We start from the raw sequence: 16,796 nt of genomic DNA, 5'->3' as shown, positions 1-16,796 counted from the left end.
ATTTTATTAATTGCATTAGACTTATACTGGAAAGGACCTTAAAGATTATTTACTCTAACTCCATAATTTTACAGAATGGGGAATGACTTCACTGAGGTTACATATCTAGTAGGCAACAAAACCATTATTAGCATTTTGATAAAAATTAACCCAATGAAATCTAGTTACTCACTGGAAAAACTAGTTTAAACTTGAAATTATGAGATCAGAATTGGACACTTTGACTAAATAACACGGTATCTGCTTTGTTTGCGTAAGTACTTTTTAAAGTACTGCATATTGACTTTTGCAGTAATAGTGCACTGAGACACTCCTGTTTTGATCTCTGTTTGCTACTTCAAAACCTAAACCCCCTTGGATGAGATCACAAACATGGGAGGAAAAAAGAAGGGAATGGACACTTGTTGACCACCTGATGGGCATGAGATGCTTTAGAAATATAATTATATTTAATCCTCAAATACCTTATGATTAGGTATTATTATCCCCCTTTTACAGATTAGGAAAGTGAGGCCTAGTTTAAATAGCCTGACCAAGGTCCTTTAGCCAATAACGGAAGGAGTCAAGATTCAAACTCAGTTCTGTCTGGATCCGGAGAATCTGCTGCGCTGCACATTGCCTTCGTGGTGGTCCGATGGAATGGACTGCTATGTATTGGATTCTGCTGTCATTCTTCCAGGGCACTGCTTAGCTGCAGAGGATTCTACATAACCTGGTAGCTACCTAATGCCCCAGTGAAAAAAATTATGCTGCACTTTCTTGATCCTAAGTCCTTTTTAACTTAAATTTTATTACTCATACAGAATTCTTATTTATATTTTAATGATCGTTGCAGCGAGGGAGAGAGGAGTGGGGGAGATACACAGGCATGGTTGTAAGTGTCGATGACAGCTCTTTTCCCTGGTGCGCTCAGACAATTAAACATGAAATCTTCCAATATTAGGGAAGCTCAATTCTGTGTTTTGGACCCCTTCCTGTTCTTCCCTTCACTTCTGTTTTTTGTACTGAGGAATTAGGTGTGATTTGAGATGAAGTGACAATGAGAGATATAGGAGAATCAGTTGCTTAGAAATAGTTGGGTGGATATAGAGAAAATAAGAAAATTGGCGTAATGCTATAAAAGACTAATCTGTGTACACTTTCAAAATGCTTGTTTCTTGTTTGCTTGTTTCTGCCTAATTGCATTCCTTACTAATTTCCTTTCTTTGCTTTCTGTCTGTTCTTTTCTAACAGCTGAAGAATGTTCTGCTGACTCTGACCTCAACTTTCTTATTCCTGTTGCAGTGGGTGTGGCCTTGGGCTTCCTTATAATTGTTGTCTTTATCTCTTATATGATTGGAAGAAGGAAAAGTCGTACTGGTTATCAGTCTGTGTAGTCAATTCAATCTAGTGCTTTTTGTTTTTGTTTTTGTTTTTTTTTCAAACATCACCAAGCTAGATGACAGCCACATTTATTTGTTTTGAGGAAGATTAGCCCTGAGCTAACATCTGCCACCAATCCTCCTCTTTTTTGCTGAGGAAGACTGGCCCTGAGCTAACATCTGTGCCCATGTTCCTCTACTTTATATGTGGGACACCTGCCACAGCATGGCTTGACAAGCAGTGCGTAGGTCCGCACCTGGGATCCAAACCAGCAAACCCCGGCCTGCCAAAGTGGAACATGTGAACTTAACCGCTGCGCCACTGGGCCAGCCCTAGTGCTTTTTGTTTTTGCCATCAGGAGTTATGTTTCCATTGGCTAAAAGCCAGGAAATGCTGTGCAATTGATTAAGATATGCAGACTAACCTCAGTGAGTTGCTAGCTAACTTGGGCGTGAGTGGCACTTATTTAAGAAAAAAATGTATTAGGACCGGTTTTTTTTCTTCCTTTGTTAAAGTGTAATTGAAAGAAAAATTGTGGTGTAGAATATGTTTTCTTTTAAGTAAATAATGATTTTAAGCCCCTGGATCCAATTATGAAAGCATTTCTGCTGAAGTATAATTTTATATGTTGTAGTTACTTGTATTTTGCTACTTTAACATTACTTGCAAAATCAAAGCTGTTAGAGAATTTAACTTCAGAAAATAAATTCAAGAATAGAATGAATTATTTTTCATTGATGGCAAACATAAAATTTAGTTTGTAATAAGATTTCCTCTCCTCACCTTCTAATCAGGATTATTTAAATCTATTTAGTGTTTTTTCTGTCAGTTTTAAAAAAAAGGAAATGGCTTCACAGTATTGTGTTTAATAGCAAAAGCCTGGCTGCTTGCTTCATTACAACTGTATTTTAACAAGAATGTCTCTTTTTTGCCTTCTGGAGTTTGGAATATATTGATTATCTCAGACTTGACATTTTTTTTTGCTGAAAGATGAAGCAAGATCTTCACCTTTTCATTAAGGTGTTGATATAGAGTGGGTTATGGTTTTTTAGGGTTATGATTTAGATTTTTGTTCCCTTGGAGCCTTAACTTGTTCACAAAGTTGATTCATCCTCCACTAAAAACAGAACAAAAAACAAAAAAACTTGTACACTTTGTGTGCCTCCTACACTCTCCCATTCCCTCTGTGAATAAGTTCTGATATTTTTACTGTGTTGCTTTCTTTTTGCTCACAGCAGCAAGTGCTAGTTCTAGAGGCTAGTGCGCCCTGAAGTGTCATCAGTCAGATGGCTGCCAGCCAAAGCTGGACTGGGATTATTCTGTAAATGTGTTGGTCTTGATATAGATTTATATCCATGAAGGCACCTCTGATGGCTCTGGCCTCTGGAGTAAGGTACTAGAGACCACTCATCCCGGTGTCTGCTTGATTGGCTAGGCTGTTGAATTGCCCTTTCGTTTGGAAGCACAGTGTCGTATTTCTTGGGGTCCCACATGATTGCTTTGCACACCTGTTATTAGCATAAGGCAGACGTTTGTCAGGCTATTTTATCTCTATATGACTAAAACCAAAAGTTTCCAAAGATCTCTGCTTTTAGCTCAAAATGTTCCATGGATTAAAAAATTAAGCGTAAACCTTAAATAAAGTTTGTTATTAAATCCAAGGATTAAGTCCCAAACTACCTCTCAGCACAAGGCAGATGCTCACCACTGTGTTGCTGCCATTAACTGATGCCAGAGCTCTTTGCCAATCATTGGAATTAGAAACTTTTGTTAAAAAGAAAGAAAAGACATCAACATCTTTCTTCACTGTTCGTCTATGTGTTCATCTCGAAAGCATGTGTTCCAAACTGGAGTAGCAAGTCAGATTGCTCAATTACACCTCCCTTAGAACGCTCTAGCTCTGACTTGCAGACTCAAGCTCTCCACGATTTGCTAAGTATATAAAGAGTGTTTTCTTTTAAAATCTCCTGTGAAAACAATTGCTTATTTGTTATTTGGTCAAAATGATGGCACCATAAAGAACAGTGGCTTCATTTCAATAAATATTTTTGAGATGAATGTCTAGAAGCCAGATTATTTAAATCAGCTTGTGACCTTGTTAAGTATGTGAATTGGAAATACGGATACATTCAAAATTATGGGTTCATTTAAACGTTTTTCTGCCATTTGGGTAGGAGACTAATATCACTAATTCTTCATTAGGTATCCTGGCTGTTATCCTAGAGAATTAGCAAACATATGTTTAATTCTTCTTTGAGAATTAAGATTAAAATACAAAATATCAACAGAGAGTTAAAACAAAAGCTGCTTCAACTCCAGTAAAATACGGGAAGCCCCAAATCTATGACCTGAGTATTCAATTAGCTAGGCTCAGTGAATTCATTTTTACGTCAGTACAGCCGTGGATCAGACAGAAGGACTTTGAACTCATGAATATAAAGAATTGGTTTTTACTGAAGCTTCTTTGGAAGAACTGATCCTTGCTGCTACCTAAAGTTTTGGATATATCAATTTAGTGAACTAATTAATACCTGCAAAATAAAGCATACTGTGGTACTCCTGTTTGATCTGATATGTATGATTTTTAGATTAATGGATTAAAAAATAATAAAGATCATACAATCCATATCACTATGGATAAGTTCATTTTTCTTCCATGTGCTCAGCCTTAAGAGCTTGGATTGATTTGTTTAATCTAAGTTTCTCAAATTCTAGTCTCTTGAATTGTCAGTAGGAATCATATGATCTCATAGGTCTGCAGACTAACCAAGCGCCGTCATTAAGAAGGCATTAGAAGCTTTAGTACAAACACTTCAAATATGGGGGCCTATGTGGCCCTGAAAATTCCAAGAAAACATTGAAAATAAAATATGGAAACCTAACGAATGTAAGAGCTTTCTAATAAATGTACTTTCAGCAATGTCTGTGTGCACTGTTGAACTGTACTCATTGTTGAAGTTCATTCCGTTCTGAGCAAGACATCCCTGAGGCGTATCTAGCCCTGCTTAGAGGGGGAGCTGTCCATTCTCTGAAAATTCCTGACAACCCGGCCTAATGATCAAAGGTTATATGATTGGATTAAATGACAACACACTTCTTTTTATGTGAGGGAGTTTTCTGATTGTTAGACGTTTAATGGCTTCTAATTAAGTAAAAAAAAAAAAAAAAAAAAAAAACGGCCACACCTTGCATTTGTGGGACTGGTGGGGGAGTTCTCAATAGAACCTGTCTTTCTTGTCTCAGCTGCTTCACTGAGCTACTTCACAACTCTGCACCTCACAGGGCCTCTGAAAGATTACTGATGGCGAAAAGCGTGCTGCTCTGTATGTTGCTGTGAGACTTACTGGATATCTAAAAAGTCAACTTGGAGGCTTTTCTTTTTAAGTTCAACGTGTATACTCTGAATGCTAGAACTGCCTTTAGAACCCTGAGGAAATGTTTTACTTTCTCTTTGCTTTTACTGTCTTACTATTTTGCATATGTATTTTTTTATTTTGCATATATATTTTTTTTGAGGAAGATTAGCCCTGAGCTAACTGCTGCCAATCCTCCTCTTTTTGCTGAGGAAGACTCGCCCTGAGCTAAGATCCGTGCCCATCTTCCTCTGCTTTATCTGTGGGACGCCTACCACAGCATGGCTTTTGCCAAGTGGTGCCATGTCCGCACCCGGGATCCGAACTGGTGAACCCCGGGCTGCCGAGAAGCGGAACGTGCGCACTGAACTGCTGCGCCACCGGGCCGGCCCCAGCCTATGTAATTTGATGGCGGTGTAAATTTAAGTCCCTCTGTTTCAAGGGGTAAGCATAATGGACAGGATGCATCTGCAGTAGGAAGAAGCAGCTGCAGTTCTATTAAGCAGTCACCATGCTGTGCACTGTACACACATTCTTTCATTTAATCTTCACAGCAACTCTTTGAGCTTGGGTGGTATCATTCCCAGTTTACAGATGAGGTAACTGAGGCTTGAGTTGGTTACTTAACCAAAGTCGCACAGGGAGTAAGTGACAAAACTGACATTTGAGCCCAGCTCTGTCTACCTTCAAAGACCATGCTCTTAACCACTATGCATCTTGGTTTCTAAGAAACAATAAATTTTTAAAAAATGTACACCATACGTTAAATGGTAACAGAAATCTGACTTCTGTACCCTTCTATCCTGTACATAATCACCCTGTAAATGTTCTTCAGTATTCTTAAAATAACTGGCGTTTTGTCCAGCTCACTCAAGGGACGGATGGATGTGGCAGCATGCCTTTTGAAAGATCAAACCAAGGCCAGTTTGTGCTGTGCCTCATCAGTAATGTTAAGCCTTGAATGTCACTTTTTTCACAGTAGCCTCATCTAATTATTCTGATCACGTATCATTATCATTCTGCCCTCAAACTGTTCTACACCATGAATCATTTTGACTGTGCATTAGTGTGTTTAAGAGACTAAATGGAACTGTCTCTCTCCTCGCTTTCGCTCAATTAATGCCACTGCCACCCCCTAGCTGTCCCGTAGCTCCCCCCACCTTTAAATGCAGTGTAGCCATGACACTCAGCAATCCTTGCTAGGTGGTTCTGAGCCCCAATACGCAGTTCCTATTCAGATCTAGAGCCTTTTAAAAGGATTTCAAGGAATTCTTACCCATATACTTAAAGTTTCCAGCCATAATCTGGAGCGCTCCCCCTCCCCACCTCATCTACTTTCCTGTACTCACTCCACTCCAGCCATGCTGGCCGGTGCTCTCACTTCAAGGCCGTTGCGCTTGCTCTGCCTTCTACCTGGAAAGATCTTGCCCGAGCTGTCCTCATGGCTCACCCTCCCATCTCATTCAGGTCTCTTCAAATGTCACGCAGTCAGTGAAGCATTCCCTGACCACCCTATTTAAAATAACACTCCCACCCCTCACCACTTTCCATTCCCCTTACTCTGTTTCACTTATTACTTATTACCTATCACCATCTGAGGTACTATGTATTTTCCTTGTTAATCTGTATTTCATGTGTGTCTTCCACTAGAAGGTAAACTTGATGAGAGCAGGAATTTTTGCTGTGTTTACTACTCTCTTCCAGTCCCTAGAGGAGTAGTTCCTGGCACATAGTTCACATGGAATAAATATTTGCTGAATGGATGAGTGGTCGTCTTGTGTAATAGTTAAACATTTATTCAGCCCTTTAATACCTTGTTTTATCAAATCTAAGATGCCATCAATTGTAAGATAAATACTGCCAATTGAACTGGTTGTGAGAAGCCTACTGGTTTCAAAGATGTTAAAATGTGAAAAAATGTGTATCTTAGAATTGCTATGTACCAGGAAGTGTGGAGCCTGCTATACATGGATTCTGTCATCTGCCATTAATCCACTGAGTGCATCTGGGCTTCAGACCCAAGCAGCCAGGGCCAATGTCCTTAAGCACTCTGCCATTACAGCCTCCCTTTAGTACAGCATATTGGTTCTTGTGTCATTTTCAATTCCCAAAACAGAAGTCTGTATCTATGGTTTCTATAATTTTCCATTTTAAAGCGGACAGAATATTTAATATTCAATTTTCTTTCTTTTAAATGCTATATAGTGTAGCATGGCAGGTGTGTCAGAACAGAATGTGAATCCTGGCTTTTACCACACAGTAGCAGTGTGAGCTCGGACAAATTACTTAGCTTTTCTGAGCCTGGGTGTCTTTATCTGTAAAATGGAGATGATACAACTACCTATCTTGTAGGATTTTAAAGAGAATTAAATAACATGATGCCTCCAAATACATAGTAAGCAATAAACACGAGCTTTTTTTATGATACACATCAGGATCTTTCTAAAGATGATAGACGTCAAATGTTTAGACAAGATCACGGAAGGAGGAAGTGAAGAGAGAATAGGGCTGAGATAAAACCTTAAGGAACAGAAATCCACTCAAACTAGGTTTAAAAAAGAGGAATGAATTATGAGGTTATAGGGTTGCATAGAATCCAGTTGAAGGAAGTACATCTGGGACTCAAAGGAATAGAGAGTTATAAAGCTTCAGCTGAGAGAATAAACATGTGATGAGTACCAGGCAAGTTTAGAAAAAGATGAATAATGAGTGATAACTTACACTGCATTTATTAAAATGTGTTAGAAAGCCGGAATCAAATGTTAGATGGATATAACAATAGACCAGTTTAACAGACAAGATACACACACAAGCACACACATTAATATCAATATGTGTGTGTGTAGTTGGTATTTGATACAGATGTTCTTTTCAGATCAATGAGGAAAGAACGGTGATGCTGAGATTGTAGGTGAATTATTTTGGAGAAAAATACATTTAGACACCTACCTCACAATAAGTACCAAAATAAATTCAAGGATGGTTAAAGAGTTAAATTTTTTAACTATAAAAGATATAGAATCAAATGTAGATGGCTCTATATATTATCTCAAAATAAAGAAGACCTTCCTAAGAAGAGAAGAGAAAGAAGAAATGACAGTGGAAAAGAAAAGATTTTCATATGTAAGAATTTAATTCTCCTCACCATCAAGATGCCACCAGACACAAATTTGAAGATAAACTACAAACAAGAGAAAATACTTGCCATCTTAGGTATGACAAAGGGTTATTAAGTTAATGTCCTTACTATCAAATAGTCAGTCACAAAACAAGATAAGATGAATATTCCATGAGTAAACTTGAGTAAGGCATGACAGCCAATTCATAACAGAAGAAATACAAATGGATGACTTGAAGAAATGTTCCATCTTCCCAGTAAGCAAAGAAAGAAACATTAAAACAAGACAGCTTTCAAACTGGTTAGATTTTTTTTAATGATAATAGTCATTCTTGGCCATGGTACAGAAAACTGTGCACACTAACATAATGTTGAGAGTGAAAATAAAAATTTGAAAACAATCTAAATGCCCAATTAGAACTAGTTAAGTAAATTGAAACATTGACATGACAGAATGTTCTGCAGCCATTTAAAATCACAGTCTCAAATAATATAAATATGAGACTCTGCTTGTGTCTGTTAAGTGAAAAACAAATGTTGGAAAGAAATATGTACCATTATTCTGTTTTGGTAAATAAATCTATTTTTAATCCTGGGCTGCCAGAAAGATGAACAAGTGTGTCCTAGAGCAAATTAAGCCTGAACTCTCGCTGGAGGCAAAAGTGACAAAACTGAGGCTGTCCTACTTTGGGCACATCCTGAGAAGGCAGGACTCTTTGGGAAAGACAATAATGCTGGGATAAGTAGAAAGCAGCAGGAAAAGAGGAAGACCAAATATGAGATGGACTGACTCCATAAAGGGAGCCATAGGCATGAGTCTACAGGAGCTGAGTAGGGCTGTTGAGGACAGGACATTGTGGACATCACTCATTCATAGGGTTGCCGGTAGTCTGAGCCGACTTGGCAGCGCGTAACAACAAAATAAATCTATGTCTACATCTATACATCTATAGCTGGTCCTCTGCCACCCAAGAGGTGCTTCTCCCCATCGCTACACCTTCCCCCATGCTGGGTGCAGAGTCCACCACAAGAGGGGTCCAGATTGGAGCTACTACTACAGTTCAGGAGGCTAAAAAAAGTATGTACCATATCCTGTTTTGTTATATATGTATATGCATATATGTGTATGTGTGTATACAGAGTTATTACATTAAAAGATAAACAGCAGTCACCACCAGGTTTTGGGATTGTGGGTGGTTTTAATTGATTTCACATTTCTGTTTTGGTGAATCCAATTTACTTTGATAATCAGAAAGGACCACAAGAAAATGATTTCCCAAGGGAGCGGGTTTTGCATCTCCTTGCCTCTCTCTTGCATTCTGCTCATAAATGAGAGTTGGATCCGTGAGAGGACAAAGCTTCCACTCCTACCAGATATCAGGACTCCCCCTTCGTTTAAAACATGTTTTTGTCAAAGAAAAAATCCTTTGTTTTACATTGTTTATTAGTCCAGTCACCTGGCCTTTACCATGCATCATTAGCTCTCTTGCCTGCCAAGGGATGCAGAGGCACACTTGTCATTGGTCTGTTGTTGCCCCCAGTGACACCTGAGAGGCGCTTCTCCCCATCCCTACACTTTTCCACAGGCTGCCTGCAGAGGCCCCCACAGGAAAGGGGCCGGTTGGAGCCACTACTTCTGTAGTTGAGACGAATGAGAGTGGAAGTGTTGCTGGCAAGGGGCTCTGTGGAGGTGAGGCAGGGAGCATAATCAACCACTGCATGCTGCTCCATCTTCTGCATGTCTGTCTCTGCAGGTTTCACCTGGCTGACACCTCTAGGAGCCATGTCCACAAACCTCTTCTTCCAACACCTTCTTTTCTAGCACCAATACTCCACAGCGACCAAGTCTGACTCTTTTGCCATCTCCACCCACTTTCCTCTCCACCAGACTGCCCCTGTGACTCAGAGTCCTTCCATTATAGTCAATTCTATTGGTCAAGGTATTGACAGACTCTGTTACCTGCTATTAATTGGTAAGGGTAACAATTGGAGGCACTGTGATATAGTAGAAAGGCCATGGAGTTTGGTGCCAAGCAGATTAGGGTTAGAACCCAGGCTTCACCAACACCCAACTGAATAACTTTGGGTAAATTATTGAGTTGCCATATCTGTAAAATGGAGTAAAACATCCTCCTTGAAGAACTATTGGTAGACGTCTCTATTATATCCATAGTTTATAGAGCTGTGATGGTCACCAGTGGAATAATGGCCACACAATGTCACATGGTAGGTGCTCGGTGGTATGAGTAGGCACTCAATGGGTATCCTTTATACCCATGAACCCATCATCACAGAGCAGAACCCTAAGGGTAGGGAAAGGGAGCCAGCACTTTTTGGGGATCGGAGCAATTCAGTAGCTTGTTTGAGGTCGCACAGCTAGTAGATGGCAGAGCAGGTATATAAACCAAGGTCTCTCTGGCTCCAAAGCCTAGGCTCTCCCCTTAAACAACTTACTGGCTTTACCTGCATGTGCCCAGCCCAGAATGAAGGGATAACTGACAGCCAACTCCAACGATTCTGGCCAAAGATCCATGCAGGTTGCAATGAAAAAAGTCAGTCCTGAAATATTGGGTAATCACATTGAGCTATGGAAGAGCTGTGCCCGGGGATGAGTCTGCTTTCATAGAGATCTACAGACATTCAGTGGACATCAGAGTGTGTTGTGAAGCCCTAAATGAATCAACCATGAAGAGGTCTGGGGTGATTTTTTCACACTACATTATGAGTTACAAAGGTTCTCAAACTTCAGCGGGCATCAGAAACACCTGTTAAGTCTTCACCCCCAGAACTTCTGAAGTCAGGAATTCTGATTCAAGAATTTGCATTTGTAACAACTTCCCAGGTGACCCTGATACTGCTGGTCCAGAAACCACACATTAAGAAGCCCCAGATTAGGGGCTGGCCCCGTGGCTGAGTGGTTAAGTTCGTGCGCTCCACTGCAGGCAGCCTAGTGTTTTGTTGGTTCGAATCCTGGGCGCGGACATGGCACTGCTCATCAAACCACGCTGAGGCAGCGTCCCACATGCCACAACTAGAAGGACCCACAACGAAGAATATACAACTATGTACTGGGGGGGCTTTGGGGAGAAAAAGGCAAAAAAAAAAAAAGAACCACCAGATTAAAAAGTACTATAATATTCCCAAATCTCATCTGGTCCCATCCTCCCTAAATTCCAGGGAGCTATCAGCACACACAAAACCAGTCTCTGACGCAGAAAACCTACCTCTGGGCTGACGTCCCTTAATGGTCCCCTTCCTCCCCAGTGCCCTCCCAAGTAACCGAGGCCTCCTGGTCGTCAGGACTCCAAGATAAGAGAGTAAGCTGGTGGGACAGGATCACTTCTGTTCTCTGCCCCATCCCTGACTCTATACCAAGCAGGTAGCCAGACTCCACCCCACTTTGTCCTATGAAATATTTATCTCATCAGCAGACCATCTAAGCTTGGCTGTTTTCTAGAATACTGAGCACCGTGATGGGGTTATGCATAGGAGGGAAGGAACAGTGCCTTGCAGGGCAGAAATGCAGGAAGGAAATTTCTGCTTGTGGGGCCTCTGGGAGACAGGGCCTCAAGAAAACGGCTTCTTGGTGCAGATAAGGAGGCTTGACCCCAGGCATTAGGGCTCCCAGTCTAGGCAGAAGTCCCCTCCCCACCTCACTGGTTGTGTCCCACGAGCCCAGGAGCTGCCGAGATGCCCACCTTCAAGGGACCATGAGGACTTGGACAGTGAGGGGAGCAGGGACAATCACAATGAACTGAAGACCCCATAGAAGCCCCTCCCCTCCCATTTTTTGGTAACCCACAGGAAGAGGGGGGGCCCTTCAATAGTGAATGAGATTGAACTTTCCTTGACCTCAGTGGGATAAAAGGGAGATGCAGATTTAAGCTGCCACCTCTGAGCAAACCTGCCCTGAGAGGCACACTACACAAGACACAGCAGGCAAGCGCACACTCTTTATTACTAGCTAGAATCAGAAAACTGACAAAGGTTGAGTTTGGTGAGCCGGGATCTCGTGGGGGAACTCAGGACACCTTTTATTCAGATTGGACGCTAATCTAACTCCTCCCAAGCCCCTGGTCTTCACCTGCCTCGGGGGAGCCCACAGAGAACACACCAAGTGCAAGAGAAGGGGCCCAGGGGCGTTCTCAAGAGTGCCTGTCCCAGTCCAGTTCTGTTTTTAATCCAGTTAGTCCTCCCAAGAGAAGCACCATCCACAGCACGATGTCAGTCCCAGGAATCCATTTCGTTCTTCATCCACTCTTGACTGAAAAGGACCTTGGGATGGTGGTGACCTGAGCCTGAGGGCTCGAGTGTGTAGCCAACACTCCTCCGGCACTGTCCATTAAGGCAGTCACCCATGGGAGCTGGTTCAGTTCATGCACTCGACTTCAGCGGCCCTGGGTCCGCCGGTTCCGATCCCAGGCATGGACCCACACACCACTCATCAAGTCATGCTGTGGCAGCATCCCACATACACAATAGATGAAGACTGGCAGAGATGTTAGCTCAGTGACAATCTTCCTCAAACAAAAAGAGGAAGATTGGCAACAGATGTTAGCTCAGGGCCAATCTTACCAAAAAAAAAAAAGTCAGTCATCACCCAGTGGTCTTTCAGACAACCAAGAGAATAGCTGTCCCTCTCAAGGGAGGAAATCAGCCGAGTATCAGAAAAGTCCTGCCTGCACTTTTGTTAGGCTACTTTCTCGATATTTGCCATTGCCCATTCATCTCCACTGGGAGTAATCTGATGAGCAATTCAGTCATTCAAGTCCTGCTATAAAAGTCTCTTTGACATTGCCCCCAGAATTGTAGAAATGAATCTTGACATTTTTTCAATTGGATTCACCCAATAGCCACACTACATGCTAGGCAAAGAAGACACCTGGTCTTCACTGTATGTCAAATTAGGCTCTCTCCTGTCATATAACCTAACTCATCCAATTGGGTTATAATGTGTGCACCAGATAATAACATATAATTGTAGTTCCTAACACATACTAGGCAATCAATAGCTATTTGTCCAGTGAATTAATGAATGAAATTCAAAAACTTGCTATAACCTCTAAAATTTAACACTATCCTTCCAGCCCCCTTTGAACTATGCTACGTCAATCCCTTTTCCACAACAGAAGGACTAAGTTCTAACAAAATCTGTCTGCTCTCGTTCCAAGATGTGTGCCAAAATGTCTCCTTTTCCCTGATTCCTTCACATTCTTTTTAGCTCTAGCCAGTTGAGGTCTCACTGAAGTGAAAGCTGCTGAGAGCCAGAAGGTATTTCATGAGGATTCACACACTGGGAGCTGGAGCTTCTTCAGCTGCAGATGTAGTTCCTGGAGCTTCCTCAGCTGCAGACAAAGTTCCTGGAGCTTCCTCAGCTGCAGACGCAGTTCCTGGAGCTTCCTCAGCTGCAGACGCAGTTCCTGGAGCTTCCTCAGCAGCAGACAAAGTTCCTGGAGCTTCCTCAGCTGCAGACAAAGTTCCTGGAGCTTCCTCAGCTGCAGACAAAGTTCCTGGAGGTTCCTCAGCAGCAGACGCAGTTCCTGGAGCTTCCTCAGCTGCAGACGCAGTTCCTGGAGCTTCCTCAGCTGCAGACGCAGTTCCTGGAGCTTCCTCAGCTGCAGACGCAGTTCCTGGAGCTTCCTCAGCTGCAGACGCAGTTTCTGGAGCTTCCTCAGCTGCAGACGCAGTTCCTGGAGCTTCCTCAGCTGCAGACAAAGTTCCTGGAGCTTAGAGACACAAAGAAGAGGCCCTCACCTATGAATGTTATAAAAACAAATCAAGAAAGAAATATGAACACTGCTGCAGTTTATAGCGTAACAATAGCATTCTCAAGGAAAAGCAGTGTTCCTAGATACAATGTATACAATGTATCTCATGTTCTAAAAGCATGGTTATTTTCAGCCAAAGACCTGGTATTGTGGGAGAGAAATGGTTAAGGAGAATATAGAAAGGAGAAAAGGAGAATGTTTCATCACATCAGCCTCTCCAGGGTGTCAACCAGTCGGTAGCAGCCATCCTAAGTTCACCACTTGTGAACGCAAATGCAATTGGAGAAATTTTGCTTTAAAAGATTAACATATTCAACAGAATGTCATCTTTCTATAAAACAACACACGTTATATACACACATACATGTATAATATGAAGCTGGGGGAAAGAAATCCCTAGTGGAAACATATTAATGTGTTAAAAAATGGTTATTGCTTGATGGTAGGATAATGAAAATTTTTGTTTCATCAGTTTTCAAATTTTCTATGATGTAAATAAAAGAGTTAGTTTTCGATCAGAAGGGGGCCTCCAAAAATGGATTTCTCTTTGGAATATATCTCCATTCTCTTTCTACACCCCTGAGTTCAGTGAGGAGTTTGTTTTGGATCAAGGCTTCCCACCTCACTTAGTATCTAGATTTTCTTGCATTTGTCACAAGCCAAGTGTCAGGAAAAATTAATCATGCTCTACACCATAGGCAGTCCCAATCCCTCCTCCTGAGGTCTGGGACAAGTTTCTCCTCCTGCTGGGATTCAAAGGCTTTCTTACCTTTTGGTGGCCTGGGCATCTGTCCCTGAGGTTGTTGGTTCCTTGGGTCTCCTTGGCTCCAGCTGTACACTGAGGGGTTTATGAAGTGGGGCATCACAGGACCTTCCTTTTGGCCTTGGCTGCTCTGGTGCCACTGCAGGGCTGTCTCCTCCTGGAACCCAGCTGCAGGCCACATGCCAGGTGGGTAGATCCCCCCGTTAGGCATCCGGGGTGGGAATGCTGTTCCTGCTGCTGCTGCTGCTTCAGAGACTACTCTGGGTAGGGGAGGTGGTGGGTATGGCAGTGGGGTGGGGAATGGCATTGGCAGAGAGGGTTGAACGACCTGGGCCCAGGGACTCGGGGGTTCTGGAACGTAAAGCACACCTGTGGTGGAGGCCATCTGGGCCTCCTCCCTCTGGGACTCGTGCCAACGCTGAGACCTTTCGGCCAGCACCTTGTTCCGTTCCTCTGCAGTCATGGGCCATACCTCGATCCCGAGCTGCGGGGCTCGAGACCTGCGTGCGACCTCCTGGGGCAACCTCTTGGGCTGGAGCAGCTGCCCGCGCAGCACTTCGCGCTCTTCCAGCACCCGCCGCAGGTCATCTCGCGCGCAACGCAACTGCGAGACCATCTTCTCGCGCTCCGCCCGCAGCTGCTGCAGCTGGGAGGCCAGAGCCCAGACTACCGTCTCGCGCTCCTCTACCTGCTCCTGCAGCTGCCGGACCCGGCGCGCCTGCTGCTCCCGCTGCCTCGCGGCCACTCGCACACTCAAGGCCAGCGCGCTCCAGGCGCAGGCCCTCTTGATGGGAAAGGGCACCTGCGGGTCGGCCAGGATGGATCGCAGCTCGTTCTCTATCTCGTTCCAAGGCCTCGAGCAGAAGGTCAAGTAGAAGTCTGGGCCACCGCCATTACTGAGTACCTCTTCGTTGATAAACACGACTACCTCGCTGTGCTGGAAACCGCTCCTGTGGTCCCCTAAGTCCACGGCCATGGCCGCCGTGGCCTAGTCAGCGGACTTGCCGCCGCGGCTGTTGTAAGCGGTGGCCGCCAACTTAATCCGCTCTCACGTCCTGCCTCAGTCCTACTTCAGTCCTTGCCCAGTCCTGGCCTCCTCTTGGGCCTCCCTCCTCTCTCACCTACTCGCTCTCCTAACAAAGAGTGAAGCCGATTCATTTATCACATCAACCCCTAACTTACCACACCAATCCCCTACCCGGGCGACGGGGTAACACGTCAGAAGTATGGGCTCTGGGTCACGCCGCAAAGCGTATTGGGACAAATCTCCCTGGGCAAAGCGCCCCCTGCTCCGCGGGCAAGTTGAGAGGTTACACTGGGCTCTGCCTGGAACCTACTTTCCTTGGCACAACGCCTCCTACAGGACAGGTCGGCTAAGTGACTGTGCTGGGGACTGCGGTGAGCCCAGAGACAACTCTAGTTTCCAAAAGCCTCTGAAGGAAAACACCCAGACGCGTAGAATGAATTTCTAACCTGGGAGTCAGGTGAGCGGACGCATGGGTGGGCTCTTTTTGGTTCAGCTCCCTCTCCCGTAACTCGCAGTTGTTATATCAAATTTTCTATTGTTGACCTTAAACAAATAGTTATTTCTCCAGCAAAAATGGGTTAATTCCAATCGGCAAAGAATTGCAATTTGGGGTCTGCAACCAGGGTGAGCCAGTGCAAACCCTGAGCAACAAGGGGAGGAGAAACTTTTATAGAGGGGAATAGGAACTTGAGAGAGTTATTGTAAACAAAAAGTTCATTGGAGGAGACTGAGAGTTCAAGAAGTGTAATGGCTTTTCATTGGCTGAGTTGTGACGGTCTCTCATTAGCTGAGCTGTTGCTGGGCAAGAAGAAGAATCTTTCTTCTTCCTATCCGGCTCTGCAATCTGGTAGGGCGTGCGAGCTCCCCCTTCTGGCCTCCTGACTCCATTTTAAATGAGGTTTCTGTTTATTAATTTTCACGCTACACAGTCTCAAGGTGTCTGCGTTCTTCCCTCCTAGTCCCAAGCAGATGACTGGAGTTCCTCTTATCAAGGAAACCAAGTGACTGAGCCTTGAAGTCCCTTGGCTTTCCTTGCTAAACCTTGTCTTCATGCTCTAGATCCTGGTCCTTCCTATTCCATTTCCTCAGGGACTTCAGTATATCTTATTCCTCCTGTATTTCCTACATCTCTCTCATCCCTTGTGCTACAGGACAGTTTTCTCCCTTATAGAAAACCTGTTCAAGTTTCCTCTGTGCTTAGAATAATAGCCTCCCTCTACCCTGTGTCCTGACCTCTCGCTCTTCTCATTAGAGATTGGTCTAAACTATGTCCACTTCATTGCACTCCCTTCGCCATTCAGTCTGCTGCACTTTGCTTTTCAGCTTCCAAAACTTGAGTGAAAATTCTCTGATAAGGTCACCAGCAGTCCCTACCTCAGTATGAAAGTGAATGGATACTTTGAAA

At 43.5% G+C, this 16,796-nt stretch overlaps 2 protein-coding genes and 1 long non-coding RNA gene across 3 annotated transcripts in view; 2 read left to right on the top strand and 1 right to left on the bottom strand.

Annotated features, from left to right (window-relative positions):
* LAMP2 (lysosomal associated membrane protein 2) overlaps positions 1–4,286 on the top strand; it is a 37,954-nt gene extending 33,668 nt beyond the window's left edge. Inside the window, exon 9 of the mRNA XM_070606063.1 lies at positions 1,234–4,286. Within this exon, the coding sequence (XP_070462164.1) occupies positions 1,234–1,376 (143 nt within the window). The 3' untranslated portion in view covers positions 1,377–4,286. The remainder of the gene's footprint in view (positions 1–1,233) is intronic.
* A 4,493-nt stretch (positions 4,287–8,779) lies between these two features.
* LOC139081159 (uncharacterized) lies at positions 8,780–9,975 on the top strand. Its single transcript, XR_011536221.1, has 2 exons — positions 8,780–8,911; positions 9,588–9,975. It is a non-coding gene; the product is annotated as an uncharacterized lncRNA (long non-coding RNA).
* Positions 9,976–11,773: 1,798 nt separating this feature from the next.
* LOC139081158 (testis-expressed protein 13D-like) lies at positions 11,774–16,034 on the bottom strand. Its single transcript, XM_070606062.1, has 2 exons — positions 14,371–16,034; positions 11,774–13,559 (listed from the first exon to the last, which is right to left on the bottom strand). Exons 1-2 carry the CDS (start codon positions 15,338–15,340, stop codon positions 13,120–13,122), a joined length of 1,410 nt encoding a protein of 469 aa, XP_070462163.1. The 5' UTR covers positions 15,341–16,034; the 3' UTR covers positions 11,774–13,119.
* Between the last annotated feature and the right edge of the window lie 762 nt (positions 16,035–16,796).

The sequence above is a fragment of the Equus przewalskii genome, chromosome X (assembly GCF_037783145.1).
Source record: "Equus przewalskii isolate Varuska chromosome X, EquPr2, whole genome shotgun sequence".
Classification (NCBI taxonomy): Eukaryota; Metazoa; Chordata; class Mammalia; order Perissodactyla; family Equidae; genus Equus; species Equus przewalskii.
The sequence above is the reverse complement of the archived record's forward strand: the minus strand, read 5'-3'. Positions and strand labels throughout refer to the sequence as shown.

What these genes read in the sequence shown, in the direction of transcription:
- LOC139081158 (XM_070606062.1), bottom strand. Translation starts at nt 15,340, where the DNA reads ATGGCCGTGGACTTAGGGGACCACAGGAGCGGTTTCCAGCACAGCGAG. An exon ending in GATGCCCAGGCCACCAAAAG is followed by an intron (nt 13,560 to 14,370) that starts GTAAGAAAGCCT and finishes TGTGTCTCTAAG; the next exon opens with CTCCAGGAACTTTGTCTGCA.